At 31.6% G+C, this 19749-nt stretch overlaps 1 protein-coding gene across 1 annotated transcript in view; it reads left to right on the top strand.

The window, feature by feature from the left end:
• The window catches only part of Camta (Calmodulin-binding transcription activator), a 272872-nt gene that overhangs the window by 89725 nt on the left and 163398 nt on the right, over positions 1-19749 (top strand). The window contains exon 2 of the mRNA XM_088225127.1: positions 17439-17574. Coding sequence (XP_088081253.1) covers positions 17455-17574 — 120 coding nt within the window. The 5' untranslated portion in view covers positions 17439-17454. The remainder of the gene's footprint in view (positions 1-17438; positions 17575-19749) is intronic.

Here is a 19749-nt window from a genome sequence, read left to right as displayed (position 1 = left end):
TAAAAGACTCAAAATTAATATAAAAATAACTGCACATATAAATAGTGTAGCGAGAGATATTTTTGAAAAATATGTGTAGATTAATAAACGTAGTACTTTATATAATCAGTACACATATTATTTATATTCTTATGTATTACATTACTTGATATTTGTTTTTTATTGTATATTATACTTTATTATTTATGTTTAAGTAACATGTATTCTTGTCACCTGTCACATTTATATACTTTATATTTGGATTATAACGATTATTAATTTCTTAAATTTGATAAGCTAAGCATTTGTAATTAAGTAGTTTTAGTTTTTTTGTTGTTCTTATATTAGTAAAGAACTACTCATACTTTAAATGGTAAAAAATCTCCATCTTAGAACAGGCTGAGCCATGTTAGATGGAGACTATCCTAAACAGAGAACTCTCCGTTTTCATTTTCTATTCACTAGTTTTATTTAGATTCCCTGTTATTAAATATGTATACTTATATCATGCAATAAATTTATAAAATAAAATTAGTGTTTGATAATAAAGATGTAATTGTAATCATGTATTTACACAAAGGGTACTCCGAAATAATGAACAATACCTACACACAAAAGTTTTACACTGCCGCTACAACTATTCATGACATTCACTACACGGACATTTTCCAAACTACATCATTGCCTGTTTGATTTTAATATTGTCCCTTTGATTTTAAATCCAACGAAGCGTGTAGCGAATTGATGGCTGATTTTCGTTGCCAACTACGGCCGGCCAGATGATCCATCTTCTCTCTAGAATGTTCGGCATTGGATAAATGCAAATCTGTATGCGTTTGGCGACCAAATAAATTTCTAACTAAACGCACAACTCTCGTTACTGTCAAACGAACGCTTTCAGTTTAATGGCCAATCAATTATTTCCGGAATGGACAATTATTTACGTGCTAGAATAAGTTTTGTGAGTTGGCAGCTTTAAATTTGAGTTATAATGTTTTATGATGACGTATCGTCAAGAAAAAGTAGTAAATATCGAAGTTTTATTTTGAAATATGATCGTATTAAAAAAAATTATTTGAATAAAAGTTTTATCGTTCCGTACGCCTAGGTTGAGTAGAATATTCATACGTGAGGTAGGCATTTTGTTTTTTTTTTTAAAATAAAAATAGCAATAACAGTTACAGTTTCACAAATTAAGCTGTTTCGTGAAGACGTTTAAAAAATAACAGTTTAGTGCAGTTGGCAAAAAAGCTGACTAATACCGCAAGTTACTTTTCATTAAAAAAAAAATATCACTCCCTCAGGAAAATTTTACGAACAGAATTAATTTAAAAAAAAACATTTATTCATGCTTTTAATATTCTTAATGGGCCTTACTCATAAACTTGGCATAAAGTTACACTTAAGTATAGTGGTATAATTCGGATGAGAAAACCATTCATATTGAAGTGGTAGAATAAGGATGATATTGCCATCCGAATTATACCACTATACTTAGGCGTAACTTTACGTGATGTTTATGATTGATGCCTCCCAATGAGTTTTATACAAAACTCATTTTGGGCCAATATCGTAATGTTACAACTATACATAATTTAGACATAAATAATGCATTGCAAAAAACAAACAAATACTGTACATTATAATAGAAAGTAGAAGCATGTATTTTATTTAAGAATACTCAAAACAAATATTACAAAAACATAAATTTGAATAAACATATTTTCCCTTAGAAACTTGTACTCTTCTGAAAATGGCTTTTATTTTGAAGAACTTAATATGTTCATCCAGGTAATTGAACCCTTATATTAATTTTCATTGAATATTCATACACATAAACAAACTTTCATACATGTGTTTATATGTATATATAAAAACACAAATAAACATACGTACATACCAGGGGCGAATGCTCCTTATAATCGATTACATGCAGCTTACCATATTTTTTTGACATCGTAAGTAATGTTTTATATTACGGTAGTATTAAAAGAAAAAACACATCACCAAAAAAATATATTTCTTTTCTTTGGTTATTAAATTTATATTATATTCCTTTATTCCATACAGCGACCAGTTGCGCCTCTATTGGCCAAAATTACTACTACTGGATTACACGAGATTACTCTGCTCCCTTTAAAATCACTAATTCAAATACGTCTTTAACCTAAAACTTTAGAATCTCGTTCGAAAAATTACACTTGCGATTACAGTAAAATCTTGCAGCTTTCATTAATGCAATTTAGTTTTTCAATACTTTTTCATAAGGGCTAGTATTCTTTAAAATACATAAATTTGACTTACGACAATCTAAGGGAGGTGACAATATACGCACTCGTTATGTGTAAGAAAGAGATAACGAATATATTTTGTATGTTAGGTTACAATAATAAGTAAGTAATTTAGCATACTTATGTTTCGGTGGTTTGAAAGGAAATTTGCTTTAAAATAAATAAATATTTTGATATTTTAATCGAAACGAATTGATATTTTAATCCATAATATAGTATAAATCCTTTAGTGGGTTTTAAAAAACAAAGATTCGCTAATTGTTTTTTTAATTATAATTCGTTTTTGTGCATACGATGACAGTTGAATATTGTACGTTATTCTTCAGTATTCATTTAAACTTTTAAAATTTAGTTAGAGTTATGATAAAAACGTTACTTGTGTATAGTGTTAAGAATAAATATATATGAAGAATTATAATATGTATAACTTATGTCGTTTTGTGAATTATAATGTGATATAAAAGTCGATGAAACAATGATTCCTAAAACGTAATTTATGTTTTGTTTGGTGAACTATCGTACTCGGTATGGAATACTTTTAAATTATTTCATTATTATCATTTATTAAGAAATAGTGTTTTATTTCAAGACAAGTTATAATAGTCTGTTTTAACCAAAGATGCACTGGTGGGCTAATGAATTATCTAGTTTATTAATTACTTTTTCGACGCTTAGCCCAAAACGCGAAATAGCTGCGCGTTTGGGTCGTTGCTTCCTAACGAAGAAGGCGGGGGTCCGAGTCCACAGGGGTTCCAATTTTTTTTTTACAATTATGTTTTTTTAAATTGTATTTTTCAAATCAAATGTTTATGCTACATTAGAAAATATTTTTACTGAAACTATTAGCCGCTGGAGCCATTTGTAAGGAATTATTTATTAAATATAAAATAGACTTGTTTTTTATATGCCATACTACCGCTATGGAGATTTTATCAGAATTTTCATAGCTTACCAATTTAAAAACTCACCGCTCGCTACTGGTACACACATATATAGTGAATAAACTGCAATAAAAAGCAAGAGGTATAAAAATTACAAGAAAAGATTATAAACTAAGCAAACATTAATAAGATAGCAAATTCCTGCTTGGAAAATTCCTTTAAAAGGTGTTGTTTTAATAAAGATGATCGATGTTTAACAGGAATCGGGTTTTGGAGATACGGAGGCAAATGTTTAAGGATGCACGCAAAATGAGGAAGTCATACGATTTCGCCATTTTAAAACGAATGTTTTTTTTAATCGCGCAAAAATTAAAAAATATTTAAAAAATTTAGATAAAAACAATAATTTTCTGTTTAAAAATACACTTAAAAGTTTTATGTAACTGAAATATAATCACTTTTAGACCGGCAGATTACGCCATTTTAAATTTAGACTAAACTATCTCAATAAAGACTAAGTACAGAACTAAAATTTTTAGCAATAATTTGAAGATAATAAATTGACCATGAAAGTGGCAAAAGCGAAATTTGAATTTTTTGTTTTTGAATAGAAATACAAGCATTTTAAATCACATACATCATTGTGACTTTTTCCTTTATTTCTACGTACAATTATGCCTTCTGTAATACTTTAATAAATATATATTTATTGAAATATTTTAGTTAAAACCTTTTTTTATAGAATCGTATTCTCTTTTTTTTTTTTAAAGTAGATTATTCTGGTGGTAATATTTAATTTATAACAATATCTTATTTACGTTTTTATGACGTTCGTTCCGGTACCGATAAAGGCGGGTATATTTTTAAACCGAAATACCTTTAAAAAATATTGTTTTTATCTAATTTATGTTTTTTTTTTTCTGCGCGATTAAAAAAAAACATTCGTTTTAAAATGTCAAAATCGTATGATTTCCTCATTTTGCGTGCGTTTTACCAGACAACAGCCTTAAAGTTTGCAAACTGATGATAAATAATTCCAACTTTGATTAATTTGATTGACTCTATTACATTGTTACGAGAGCTTATGCCGATATTTGTTTATACTGCTCGTTTCATTATCTTCTTAATCAAGTAACAGGTTATCTCCAATCGATAATTTAGTTTAGCATTCCGCCCTTTCAATTTGCTACAGACTCTCCCTCTAGACTCCATTTTGAAAATGAAACACGGCCCACGACGGAAGTAGACTTTTATTGGCCGCTTTCGCACGCTTTTTGTTTTCAGCGCTGTTCCATTTGTTGTTTTTTCCACCTGTCCCGGGAATAAACAGGCATTACGGAAGCCGGCACTTGTTCGGGAATAATCCTACGAAACGGGATTTATGGAAGCGTTTGCCCTACACCGTGTTCGCTCTCTCAAGCACGAAGCAACGATTGTGATTCGGCCCCTTTGATGAGAAATATCCTGTATAGAAAGAAAATACGTTAGCAAAATTTAGTAAAAAAACGTGTTTTCTTTCTCATTTTCCCTTTGTTTGGATTTCCAATGGACCCACAATATCTTGTTAATGCGTTGTGCTGACCCTTATGTATGAGAGTCAAGTATAAAGTCGGAAAACCAAGGAATAAAGTAGGTTGAATCTAGCAGGTGAATGCTGGTAATTTGTTTTTATTTATTTATTTAACACTTTATTTATGGTACATACAATTTATATGCATATCAGGGCGGGCCTTAAGGTAATTCTTCCCAAACCTTTCAGTTGAGAAAATTTCAAGTACATGTACCTTTTAAATCTTACGATTTTATACAAAATTAAAAACAAAGATTAATAAAATAAAACAAATAACACTTTACTATGAAGTAAGGAGAGGGGATGGTAAGGAAATAACAAAGAGAAAGAAACAACTCAAATATTTGATTGTGATATTTCAATCTAGATTTAAATGTAATTAAGGAAATGGCGTCTCTAGCATTAGTGGGTAGATTATTCCATAATTATGCAGCTACTACTGTTAAAGGGGAGCCAAGAAAATTAGAGCAAAGAAAGGGTATTAAAGGGTTCTCTCGTTACTAAAACGAAGAGATGTTGTTGAAAGTCTCTCAGGTAAACAGGCGAAGTGTGATTATTCCAAATATTGCGAAGAAGTGATAAAATGTGAATGTTTATTCTATGCCTGATACTCAGCCAGTGTAGTTTATTTATTTATTTATTTATTTATTCACACTCTTTATCAAAATACAAATACAGTTGCGTGCGGTATTCGGTTATTTGGCGAAATTAGCGATAATTAAAGATACAACGTATACTAACATTCTGCAATCGTTCCAACTTATCAAGCAGTTCAGAATTAGGATCGAAATTATGTATGATCGATCCACAACTGCCGCAATACGTGCATTATGTAAGGCGGAGACAAGCATTATCGACAAAACAAAAAAAGAAGTGCTGCGTTGGTTTGGACATGGAGCGAATGGACAGAGAAAAAACGGCTAGAAGGATTTACTACGCGAATGTTGATGTATGTAGAAAAGGTGAAAGACATGGGGCATGTCTAAATTCAACAAAAACTTGAAGATAAACAAACCGAAACCATCGATTGCACTAAACTACACTAAATACTTTTGTTAAACTAAAAACAAAAGCACAATTTCGAACGCCTTTGTTCCATGGAATAGAGTTGGAACGCTTCTCCAGTGAATTATTACCCTGAGGTTCTGTGCGTAAAATATAAGTTTAAGGGATAAGTTCGTAGCGTTTTTATGAAAGAGTTTTATTTGATCAAAAAACAATAATTTTAAGAATAAATTAATTAAACATGCACTATCCTGGATTCAAACTAAAGATATGAACTCTTTTTTTCTATGATTTATTTTGTTGCCCTTTAATAATAAGGAATATTTTTGTGTTTTTTTAAAAATATTTTTTATTTCCTTTTTTAATAACTAAAAAAAAATGCCGTATAATTTTTTACAGAATATTTTACATTTTCTTTCTTATGTTACACAAAAATTATAACTGTCTATTATTTATTATAGGAGCAAAATTCATTAACATTTTCTTGTATACCCACGAACAGGCCATGCCTTTGTGGGATTTTTTGTTTACCATTTTTACTATTAATATGTATTTCATTGCAGTGTAATTATGCTTTATTTTTTTAATATTCTGTTTTATCACTTATGTTTATTGTAAAAAATAAATAAAATAACAATATATTCGCCGTTGCTGTTCACGACTTGTTTCCACCTCTCAACCAATTCGTTGTCAAAGATTTTGTGGAGTCAGTTTTTGAGGTCTTCTTTGTCGTTGAAGGTAATGCCTCTCATTGGTTCGACATTGAGCGGAACAGATGGTAATTGCTAGGAGAGTAAGGCAGATGCTGAAAAACCTCCCACTCTAGAGCTCTTGGAGTGCGGTTTTGAAGACTTGTGCAATATGGGGCCTGGCGTTGTTGTGAAGGAGAATGGTTTAGCCTTGTCGATCGAGTCTCTTCAGCTAATTTGCCTAATTTACGCGGCGTAGTTGGGCAATATAAAGTCCCTTGTTAAACGTACTGTTTCTCTTGAGTATCTCCCGATGCAACATATCCTTCCAGTCCTACCAAACGCAGATCATGGTTAGAGGTCTTGCTCGACTTTTGGCTTCGGCGTATCACTAAAAATCAAATGATTCAAAACCATGATGATTACAGTATAGCAAAAAGAGTTCTTCCGAATAGATAGAAACACTTAAATGCTACGAACTTATTCCTTAACCCTAGAACTAGAGCAAGACAAGTAAGGACGAAAGTTTTATTTTCGTTAACTTTTTTTCAAACCCAAACTGTGTTAACAAATTACAACAGGGATGTAGAATACCTTAAATAAGGGAATATGGAAGTCTAGGCTTTAAAATGGCTTATGACCCGTCATTGGCTGGTTTAAGTGGCCACTTTACACACTGTGTAGCATTCACCATTTTGCCTATGTTTAAACATCCATATTTCTTCATTTTGTATTATATTTCTTCCATTTGTTGATTTTAGTGAAGTAAAAGAGCTGAAACCTTCATTGTTGTAAAGAGATTCATCTGACTGAATTATTTCACAAACTAGGCAACGCCTGAAAACAATATTTCAATTTTTAAACTTCTTCTTGGACCAGTTGGTTTCATTACAATATTTGAGTTTGTCCAAATGTTCGTAGACAAAAGACTGGATTTCACTCTCTCGGGAGTAATTAAGATTAACAAATTACAACAGGGATGGAGAATACCTTAAATAAGGGAATATGGAAGTCTAGGCATTTACAGGGCTTATGACCTGTCATTGACTGGTTAAAGTGACCACTTTACACTTGTTTGTTTTGAATAAAAGGATATTTTGTTTTAAAGGTAATCATAGGAAATGTACGCCTTCTTGAGCTTTTTGCTAGGTAGCCAAAAAGACAAGTTAATGGGAATTTTTATTCATCCATCCTTGTAACTAGTCCGTTTTTATAGGAAACAAAAAAGAAATAAAACATTTACAGTGTCCGGTTTAATTAATTTATCTCTGTTTTTCGTTATTTAGTACGAAGGGGGAGTAATTGGGGCACATAAACATTTTACGACGGCTGCTTCTTGTGACTATAATGGCCTAGTGACTTGCGCCTAGCGCAGGGATCGCCAAAAATATTTTTCAAATGTTAAATGGTAAAGGAAGATTATTTAAAAAAATATATTTAAATCTTTAATTTTGTGGTTATTCGTGGGAATTAAAATTATAATTAAAACACTTTGGGAATTCTCAATTGAATTGAATTGAGCCAGTCATAGAAAAGTAAAACTGAGATAATATCACTTTTATGAAAAGAGTGAATAATTAAATCTACTGAACAGATTTAATGTTTTTTTCCTTGACAAATAATATAATAATACGTTCGTTTTTTTATAACGTTACCTGACCAGTTTTAATGAGTTTTAAAGTCTGGCTGACCACACAACCTAAAATATGCATTTTGCAGAAAACAGCCAGCTCTAATATTGAATGATACCACATTTAAACTATGAATTTATGAGGTGACATTCTGTATTAAAACATTTTTTTTTACAATAGGTATTTTTAAATAATTAGATTTATAAAATCAAAATACTCATGTATTTATTTATCCAATTTTGGTGACCATTTTCAACGAGTTGTAAATAACTCACTATTAGAAAATGGAAATCAAGTTAGGGTAGAGTAGGGTTCAAATCATGGCCCTATGATCTGTGAGTCAGCAACACTAGTTACGGGACCACAACCCGATTTTGAGTTATATGAGGCTGAGACAAGCATTATCGACAAAATCAAGGAAGTAGTGCTGCGTTGGTTTGAATAAGTAGATCGAATGGACAGCGAAAGAATGGTTAGAATTTAATTAAAGATTTACTATGCAAATGTTAATGCAGAAAACGAGGAAAACCAAAAAAGACATAGCAGCATGACCAAACTCAACAAATAAATAAAGGACATGTCAAAAGTCAGAATAATCGGCGTGCGTGCATGAGAAGATGTATTAATGTAGAGAAAACGAGGTCTACATGTTAAGACATTGTAATATGACATTCCATCATCTCTGCCTACCCCTACGGGGAAGCAAGTAATGATTTGTTAGGTTGTTAAAGACATCTTACTTCAGTCGTGAACAGTCAAGTAGCTTGTGACTGTCCAGGTGGGCGGCTGCCGGGTGGTAGCGCACTTTGTAGACCCACAGCCATCTTTTATCTTTCTCTTCATAGTAAATAAGTCTTGGGGGGCGCAAAATTCAAATCTTGCCGGGGCGGTCATAACTATAGCCTCAACGGAAATGGTAAATCATTCAACACCATCATCATTCTCCTCTACGGATGCGAATCTAGGCACCTCGCTAGGGTCCATAACAGAAAAATACTGAGTTTCGTGAAAAGGTGTCTCAGAAGAATCTTGGGAGTGCGGAGGTTAGACTTTGTGAGGAATGAAGTAAGAAGAGAATGGACTTAGGGCAAACTTAAACGATATGGTTTACTGAAACGATATGGCCACATTCTACGGATGCCTTCCGAGAGTCTCAACCACGCTTGCTTACTTTACAAGGCATCAGGTTCTCGATATCCCGGTCGTCCACTGCTGGCGGCCTCCATGGTGTAGTGGTCAAGACGCTTGACTCACGCACGGAAGGTTCCGGGTTCGATTCCCGGTGAGAACACAAAAATTAAAATGTGACAAGCCTGGGTGCTCTGTGATGTAATTCACCACTGTAATTAGGCCTCCTGGCCTGTTGTGGTGCAAAAAAAAAAATGTGATGAAAAAAAATGTGACTGTTCGTCGACAGTTTATATCAGAACTGCGGAACGTGAATTTGTTTTCAGAGGACGAACAGGAGCTGGCAGAGATGCACGAAAGCTCTTTTTGGATACCATACGTTCCAACTAGGGAGCGGACATGGAATGATGATGATGATAATTCTAAACTTTGGGCCTGCTGATCCCGAATCTACGCTACCACAGAAACGAAAGCTACCCTTCGGATATTTTTATCTGTTATGTTATCCATAGTGTTAAAGTGCTTTATCTATTTAGTTTATTATTATTTACTTTTTAGCACGAACATATTACAAATTTATTATTATGCTCAATGTTTGTTTTTGTAAATTTATTGATAATTTTAAGTGGCCAGAATTACACACGTCCATGTACTTTGTAGCTGCAAAACGATTAGTAATCTAGCTTCAATAGCTAATGTTATCAACTATCAAATATCCAAATTTAGTAAATGAGGTCTAGAATTCCAACCGTCCATGCGCTCAGTAGCTGCAAGACTTGTTGTAATCTAACTTCTATTTTTAAATTTAAATTTGTTTTTTATTCATTTTTTTGTCAAATAAAAAATAATAAATGTAAATAGGGACAAGATTTCTTATTGTCTATGCACTCTGTAGCTGCAAGACGTGCTGTAATCTAGCTCCTGTATATCATAATTGGAGACGAGGAACAAGAATCCTAACCGCCCATGCGCTCTGTAGCTGCAAGACGTGGTGGGGTATTTATTTATTGCGCAGCGCCCTTGAGGTGATTTTCACAAAAACGGCGCTCTATAAATTATCCAAATATATATATATATATATATATTGAGTCTCGATGTGTGTGGCTGTAAAATGTACCATTATCGAATAAAGCTATTTCTAAAAATATGTTTCCAAACCGTTTGTTGTCTATAACTGGCCTGGAAAATAGATAGAGGATGACTTCGGAGCATTATTTTAGGATCTTTGCTAGTTTGTCTTACCCCCTAGATATAATATAGAGTTTATGTTATTATTATAATAATATTTATACTGCTAAAGTTTTGCGCGCACAACGAGGAGTTCTGTGTTAATTTAACTTAAGTAAACTTTTGATTTAACCACTGCGCTAAATGTTAAAGATTAAATTAATATGAACTGAAATGTTTTTGATATATTTTATTGTTTTAGATGATTAAATAAAAGCAAATTTGTGTTTCTAACTACAAAATATTTTTATTTTTGGTATATTTGTTCTCGTGATATATTGGTAGGGCGTTTGACTTTCATACATAAGATCCTTGAGGAAGACCTGGATTATAAACATTATCTTCATCGTTTCCCCTTCCGCACTCAGTGATGCGTGACATATACAGTTCTGTGTGTGAAAAAGAACAACAACTCTGGACGAGTATTTTTAACTCGACGGCTGCTCTCAGATAAAAAATCATAATGGAAGAAATCGAGTAGAGATAAGTGTCACTTTCCACATTATCCAGCCATTTTAATTTTGGTCTGACTCTGCTTCGTCTGCCATCCGTTATGCAATAAAGAATCTTCTTTGGGGTACGTTATCATTCATTCTGTGCACATGGAATAACTATTGTAATATTCTTATTTTTATGGATTGTTCAATATTGAGTTCGCAATACAGTGCCTCTAATTCATGATTAAATCGACTCCTCCACACTCCGTTTTGCTTGACAGTACCAAATATCTTCCTTAATATTTTTCTTTTAAATACTAATACAATGTTTTCATCTCTTTTGGTCATAACCCAGAATTCGGCACCATATGCAATGACCGGTCTGAGAAGAGTTTTGTAACTAATGGTCTTAGTTTTTCTAGTGAACTATTTGGATTCGAGATGTTTAAACAAGCCATAATAACATATCTTTGCTGCCAATAGTCATGATCTAATCTCGGTACGATATTTGTTGGCATTAGTTATTTTAGTATCTGAATATATAAAGGAATTGACATTGTCTATGTGGTGTGACCCAACGTCAATTGCCTGCTGTGCATAGTTTATTTGTGACTTTCTTGCTAACACATATTTAGTCTTAGATGTATTTATTTATAGATCCATGTAACTTGCAGCCATGTCTAGATTTAAGAAATCATCTTTTAATCCTAGGATAGTTCTGGAGATTATGTCTAGGTCATCTGCATAGGTTAATATCTGGTTGGTCTTTCTAAAAATAGTTCTGTTGTTTCTATTCCTACATCTCTTATGGATTTTTCTAGAGCAATATTAAATAACAGGCATGCCAGTGCATCACCCCGCCTTAGACCGCTGTTCGTCTGGAATGGATCTGATTTTGTGTTTTGGACCTTCACCATGCATTGTGTTTTAAACATTATCATCTTAGTAAATCGTATTAGCTTTTTAGGAATCTCCAAATACAGCTTCAATCTCTTGATATTGTCACATATCCCTTGAGGGCCCATCCAACAATACCATATTGTAAAAAATAAATTATACTCATAAGAGTATTGTAAAAAATAAATTATACTCATAAGACATAAGTCAGCCAATCAAAGAATAATTCATGATGATATGATATTCAGAGTAGTATGATTTTGAACATGCCAAATGACAGACGTAAATACTAAGATTATAATTGCTAGTCACCTTTGTCATAATATCAACCATAATTGTCGTAATTTTTTGTAACATTAAGAATCCTCATCTTATCGTTATCCTGATGGTTAAAATTTTCTTCCCCAATAACATATTTTATTTACGAATGCTTCCATTGAAATATTGCTTATATTCATTTTACAATACATCACCCTCATTTCACTGTCACTATCAATCATTATTGTGAGATATACATCATAATCTCTTCTATAAATATCAATACTTAATCAATTTCCGATTCCTGATAATAATTTTCTTCCATTATTATCAATGAAATATTACTTTGAGTTTCTCGTTTCATATTTTATTCTAAACTCCAAACACTCCGCAGAAGCACACGGCTGACATTATCTTTATGCATAAAATATAAAGTAACTTGATAAATTGTCCTACGTTTCCAAAACTTATTGATTTTAGAGTCTCAGTAACCGGAAGCAAACACTTTTTTTAAATTCCTAAATGTTCCACAAATTCGTATCCAAACTCGTTTGTAAATAGAACCCGCAATATTATGTTACTATCAATTTAATCATATAGATATTAATTATATGTTTTTAACTTAGATTAAAAATTAAATATATAAAACAGTGGTGATGTTGTGCCTTGAATCCGAAGTCTACATATGTGCTGTACTGTATGTATGTACTGTGATCTTAAGATCTTCAGACTTATTCAAACTCCTTTTGACTGTTCGATTGTTCAAAGAAATTAGGATAATCTTGAGGCCTGGTGCACAAGAAATTATCTTTTCTTAACGTGGATAATTGTCATGGAATGCGGTTTTCTCGAATCGAATATTCATTGGTTTTTCAACATAGCATCAGTAATACGACATTTACTCTTGTAAAGAAAAAAAAAGATCTAGGTGTCATCTTTGATGATAAATTAACTTTTGTTTCCCATATGAATGAGCCACAAAAATCCTAGGAATTGTTATCAGAACAACAATAATGTTCAAGTCTGCTGATGCATTAAACATATTATAAATGACCCTTGTAAGAAGCCAGTTAGAATATGGGTCCTCAGTTTGGTCTCCTCATTGTGTTACCCATATTAACAGTACGGAGAAGGTCCAACACAAGTTTTTAAGATTTATAAATTTCAAACTAAGCATTTTGATTGTAGAGCTTAACTAGTAATGTTTAATGAAGCAGTTAAAATTAACATGTATTAGTTATAGAAGGGAAATTTCAGATTTAGTGCTGATTTTAAAGTTATTAAATAATGTTCTTGACAATTCCAAACTTTTAAATTCTGTGAATTTTTATATGAGACAGCGTGAGACGAGACAAAATACTTCTTTTGCTGTTTGTTTGCATAGTTCAAACTATGCCAAATACTCACCTTTTCCGCGGTTCCACATGTTTGCAAAAAAACATAGATTTATTTTATTTATCTTTATACCAATTAAAATCATTACTTTTTAATCACTTCTTTTCTAAATTATAAAAATGTACTAAGTGTTATACTTGTTTAACTGTTTATGCTATGATCGCCTCTGTTACTTCAATACTTTTTTTAATCAAACCGTTTATTTATTGTTAATTTGCTCCATACCTATGTTATAATTTTTTATTAATTTTTTCTTTATTATTTCCTTATTTTCTGCTGATTTTATTTCATGTTTCTATATTTTTTATACTGTGTTAAGGTGTTTTGTTTTATTATAATTGTTTTTCAATATTATTTTATACTTTGTTAAAGGCGTAAGCCGTCGAAATAAATAAATAATAAGAGTACACTGTATGGTTACTGGTCAACTATATTCGTTATATATTATATACGGTGTTTCAGAGCCAGACCGCGAAACTTCAGATGAACATTCCAAAAGATAAACTTTTTAAAAACGCATTTTTTCTTGTTTTTTTTTTCATACAATTTGAAAATGATATAGCACAGCATAACGAGATAATGAATTTGAATATTTGAGAATTTGAATTGCTTTTTTTAATTCGTACCAGAAATCATTTTAAATTGGGACTGCGCAGGTGTGGACTTAAATTTTTAATTCTTGGCCTCTCTTATATGGAATTGTATGAATTCGCTGCTTATTTAAAAAACTACGCGATGCGCTGAGATTTTTTAGACCAGACCACAAGCGCAGGTAATTTTGCCCGCGGCAAGGAGTCGTTGTTTATTGGGGGTGTTCTCGTCACATTTAGAAATTTGATTCGATTGTTTGTTGATTCTGTCACAGATCGTTGCATTAAACGACCAACTAACATTTTAATTTGTTTATTTTAGTAAGTAATTTTATGTATTGTTTTTATTAATATCATTATGATTTTTAAAATATTCTTAAGGTAAAATTAAGGGAGCCAATATAAGTTCTATGAACGGACAGCGCATGCTGCCTCGCCCTATGAGATAACGGCGCACTATTGAAATAAAGGTCGGTTTCGGATCAAAAGTCAACAACTCTTTGATTTTTACAGTTATATTAAAAAAATAAAACACCAATATAAAATAGTCTTAAAAGCTTCAAATGAAATATTTATTTTTACGATATTTTTATTTTTATACAATAAAATATTCAAAATAACATTGAAAACATAAAAAATAGTGTTCATTTGATTATAATATGTATCCAAACTATTTATATAATATCGGTGGGTTATTATTATTATTATTATAAAATCACAAATACGTATCAATAAATGATTTGATAGTGAAAACTAATATGAAAATATTTTTCATAAATCGTCAACATTTGAAAGTTTTTGGTTTTCTGACTTTTATCACATTTTTATAGTAACTTCGTGATGGGCAAATTTTGGCAGCTAATTTTAAAATATGTTTTTTATGAATGTCTAGACGACAAAACAACATTGACACAACAAGCATGGGGAGAAGTGAGCGACAGTCAAAAGTCTCGATGAACTTTTTCTACTTTTGAATATTATTATATTGTATAATTTTAAATGTATATATAAAGAAAAATATCAAAATGTTTTAGTTATTTCATAATATTTAAAAAATGAATCTTTCAGAAATATATAATACTTTATATCTATTCCTCCAAAGTTTAATGTAAAAATAACTTTTAAAGTGATGAAGTGAACAGATTAATAATGGCATCCGTAAAAAATACAAATTGTGGCATTGAAAAAAATGTATTATATTTACTTAATTTAAAATTCTAACATTGCTCTATAGTTTGACTCTTACACTATTTAAAAAATATATTGAAATGTTTCAGTAGCAACATTGGTAAAAATCACTTATGATATGCCGTTGTTCTACCATTTTCTATAGTGCGGCGTGATGGTACATATGTTTGTTTGTGTATAAGATCTATCATTGGCTGGTTAAGTTATAATAATTTGCGCTCTGTCTAGATATATACTGTGTTATAAGTTCTGTAAATGCTAAGACTTTCATTTTCTCTTATCCAATAAGTTTCCTCGTTTCTGTAAGGATATCTTTCTTGTGAGATGTTGATCCAAAAGACAGCACGATTTCAAGAACCAGCTTGAGAAATTTCGTCCCAGATGTAAAATGTCTTATTGTTAATTTGTATTATTAATTTCCCGCAGCGTTTAAGGGGATATGACATGTGTTAAGATCGCGGTATCCACATCACACAGAAATTACCTATGGTGACATATTGTTGGTTTTAGGTTTGTTGATGAGGGTGGCCGTGACTGGGTGTATGGCTGGGGGCGTCTGCTCCAAGCGAAGCGATGGGATTAATTGAGGCAGAGTTGATAGTAAATTATACTTGTCAAATCGACAAGAGCAGTCTAGGAATAAAAATGTTCAATGAAAATAATCAAAATTTTAATGAGGGTCTATGAAATACAGTCAAGTAAAAAAAACTTTTTTGGACTTATCAGTAGCATGAAAAATATTTTTAAATGTTAAGTTTCCGCGCAAATGGTTCATTGTATTGGCCACGCCTCTAATACGTCACGATTCAGTTAAACTTTGATCTTTGTTTGTGACCTTTTCAATTTAAATAGAACATCGTCACGAATCTTGACGTCACAATTGTCAAGACCGAACATATCGCGTTTTTGTAAAGACATGTTTTTGAACATTTTTTGAGCATTTTTCCGCTATTTCCAAATTGATTTTAAAATACAATTTATTTTTCAAAATCCATTTTAAATGTTTTTATCGACATTCGTATCCTGTGATTTTCCCTATTAGGCTTGCAAACTAAAATTCTGAATTTTCAGAGCCCATCAAACTTTATAATCGCTTTCCTTCAAAATGTATCTTTCCACTGGTTACACCTTCATTTTTAATCCTTTATGTACCAGAAGCGAGATATCTTGCACCCATGCGCGTGTGCGGTATTTACATTTGCATGTAATATCTAGAACATATTTTACCTTCAATTTAACACACTCCCTAAAACGAATAGAGAGATAATTTCTCTAGCAAGACCAGCAAAACTAATCCTTATTAACAGAATTTTCCTTTCTCAATAGTATACTAAAATGTGTTAGATTTGTCTGGCATTTAAACGGCTAATAAACGCTGCGCTGGCTCTAAAACTGATAATAAATCGACATATTTCATGAAACATGTGTTTATCTTGCAATGTGACACGGGCACAGCCTAAAAAGTCTGATTAAATTCAAAAATTTGTAAATAAGTGTAATTTCGAATTAATAAATATTTCTTCGTTGCACGTTAAATACGACTTAGGCAAAAATACTTACGAAATTGATTCAAATAACTAATCGATTTAGTTTTTACCGCTCTATCTTCAAAATAATAATTTTGTTAAAATAAGAAATAGTTATTAAAATACAAATCGAATTATTTTTCGGCATCCGAAGTCATGCACATTAAAAACGGTTTATGTAACAACGCCGCACATAAGTCATTTTTAACGTGCGGTATATTTTGTATATGCCTGCATAAGTCGAATTTTACATGCGCGTCGGCTGTCGTTTCTTTGTCGACTCTGGAGATTAGCATGTTGTGATCAATGCTTTCGTATTTTATAACTCGTAATAATTGCTTATGTTTGTTTAATCAAATAAGTCGAATTTTAGTGAAAAATAAATAAAATTTGCCCTAAATATCACTCAACAAATCAACAGGAATTCGCTTCAAAACAGGCGAAAGCCAGCTGTCAAAATAAAAAGGAGCATTTTTCTGTGTAATGTCGATCACCAATTCACCCAAAAAAATCGTTTATATTTGAATGAACACCCCCGCTGAAAAGGTTAAATGACGAAAGAAAGATAATAATGATTCGAAGTCATTGACGATAAAAAAAATAATACATGATTTATATTGGTCGTTAATAGTCCATTTCATTTTCATTTCTTAATTACGTGAAATTTGTTTAATACAGTAAAATAACATATTTTGTAATATCTAATGAAACACATTTATAATATTTTGTGTTTCTGTTTGTTGTAGGCCGAAGAGTGGTTCTATGCTGTTGTACAGCAGGAAAAAGGTGAGATACAGAAGAGATGGGTACTGCTGGAAGAAGAGGAAGGATGGGAAGACCACGAGAGAAGATCACATGAAGCTGAAGGTCCAGGGAACTGAGGTTAGTTAATAAAATACTCATTGAAACTCATGGCCTTGTGAGCAGCTCGATGATTTAAAACATGTATGAGTTGAAGTACTTTCTTATGATGGAGAAGGTTGAATTTTTGTGTGCACATAAGTCTACATAAATATAATAAAAGAATTTATATATATTTCATTTATTTCCAGCATGGCTGTAATGTCTCACTGGTCTACACACGTTACTAGACTTGATGTATTTTGGAAGTTGTATTTTTTGTTATCTTTAAATTGATATTTTCACACCGGATTTGATACGTAAAGTTTGTACAACTAAAATGGATATTAAATACAAAATTATCCATGCTACGCGAAGAATTGATTTCCGCCACTACAGCAATAAATCTGTATAAGAGAGAGCACGGAGATAGAACTCATAACAAGGAAGACAAATACGCTGTTCTGTGGCCAGTGTTTGTGTGAAACAGATTCAGTCAGTTATTAACAATGTTTAGGAACGCACGCATGTAAAATGAGGGCGTTTTTAAATTTATTTTGCTATAACAAGGCTAAATTAAATGTTTATTTTTATAAATTATGGAAAAGGAATTATTAAACAGCATGAAGACTTATCGTAACTCACTTTGGACGAAATCTTATTTTGCTTTAACAGACCTAAATTTTTTGACTATTTTTTTAAATGATGGAAAATAGAATTTTATATTTTAATATCCGTATTTCAAAATATCTTGTCTTATGCTTAATGTAACACAGCAGAGGGATTTTTCAGCAATCCTTTAAATTTTTTTTTTTAATTTTTTAATCTGTAAGTTAGTTATTTTGACATTCTTCTATGAAAACGAAAGATGTTTTTTTGTTGTTTTATATGAAAAAATTGACTTTGCACTATTGGCGGATTTACTGGAAAAAAACAAATAAATTATTAAGGTGATGCGGTGGCAGAGCACTTTCATAAATATATATTTGAACACAGTTTTTTTTGTCACTCTCTCGAGTATGCTTCCCCGATACTGTCCCAAAAAAACAACTGCACGTTAGACTGATTATGCCCAACTAAAATGACAGAATTGAGGTCTCGTATTCCCGGTTTCCGAACTCCAAAACTAACCGATTTTTTTTTTTTTTTTTTTTGTGTTGTTACCTTTTGCATTTTTTAACATATTTATCATAGGTGGATACCGTGCGTCAAAATACGGCAGATTGAACTGGGCTCTTTTAAGAATTATTGGATGCTCCTAAATTCTATAAGTTGTAATTTATCAAAAAACAAATCGATAGAGACACGTCAATGATAAGTATTTATAGTGCGTGTATCATTGCTCTATTACCATAATCCAGGGAGAAAATACGGGAATGCGTTTGTAAGAAGAAAAGTCAGACCGCATTTCCTCTTAAGAGTTAACGTTAATTTTCGATTTCACGATTTAACGATTTCTCTACATTTCGTTTCATTAAGACGTCAAAACCATTACAGAAATCTAAATTGCTAATGGTACATTATTAATTTATGGTAGACCGTACGGCATCTTAGCTTTCCTACGCTCTTAAGGTAAACTCATATCTGTTTATGTGTTAGCCGTAGGAAATGTTAAGTGGCGAGATGTTTACTTATTATACCAAGGGCCTTACTTATAAATCGGGTATAAAGTTAAGCTTGAGAATTATAGTGGTAGGATAATGATGGTATATCAAAATGTATTACTTATAAACCTCGCATAGAGTTAAACTCGGTTTAAATCTGGGATGGCGACCATATAAACTTATTCCTGCATATTATGTGGTATAACGCTGGAATAAGCACGAGATCTGTCAAAAGTCATATTTTTCGGTACCTAATCAAAATGGACAGATTGTAAGATATTTTTTTTCAATTTTAAACAATTTTGAAGTCCTTCGACCTTCTTCAAGTGATTTTTAATTATTTGTTTTAATTATATCTGAAATGCTTTGTCTGTATTTTAATTAATTGTGATAAAAGAAGAAACACGAATAAACTAAAGAACTCGTTTTTACCTTCTCCTCTTCTTCATTATTTTGATTTCTTTTTTTAACGGTTTTCTCCGTGTTCTATATTACGCTGACAGTAGTCTTGATTTGACTTTGACGTTTGCTTGTTGTTGTTATAAAAGTTACTGCGCACGCGCACATATTAGTATTGACTGTTTAAAAAAATTAAGCATGAAATAACCATTGA

Source organism: Micrasema longulum, unplaced genomic scaffold, assembly GCF_059751315.1.
Source record: "Micrasema longulum isolate JH-2025_06_02 unplaced genomic scaffold, ASM5975131v1 h1tg000331l, whole genome shotgun sequence".
Taxonomy (NCBI): Eukaryota; Metazoa; Arthropoda; class Insecta; order Trichoptera; family Brachycentridae; genus Micrasema; species Micrasema longulum.
This window is presented reverse-complemented; position numbering and strand designations above follow the sequence as displayed.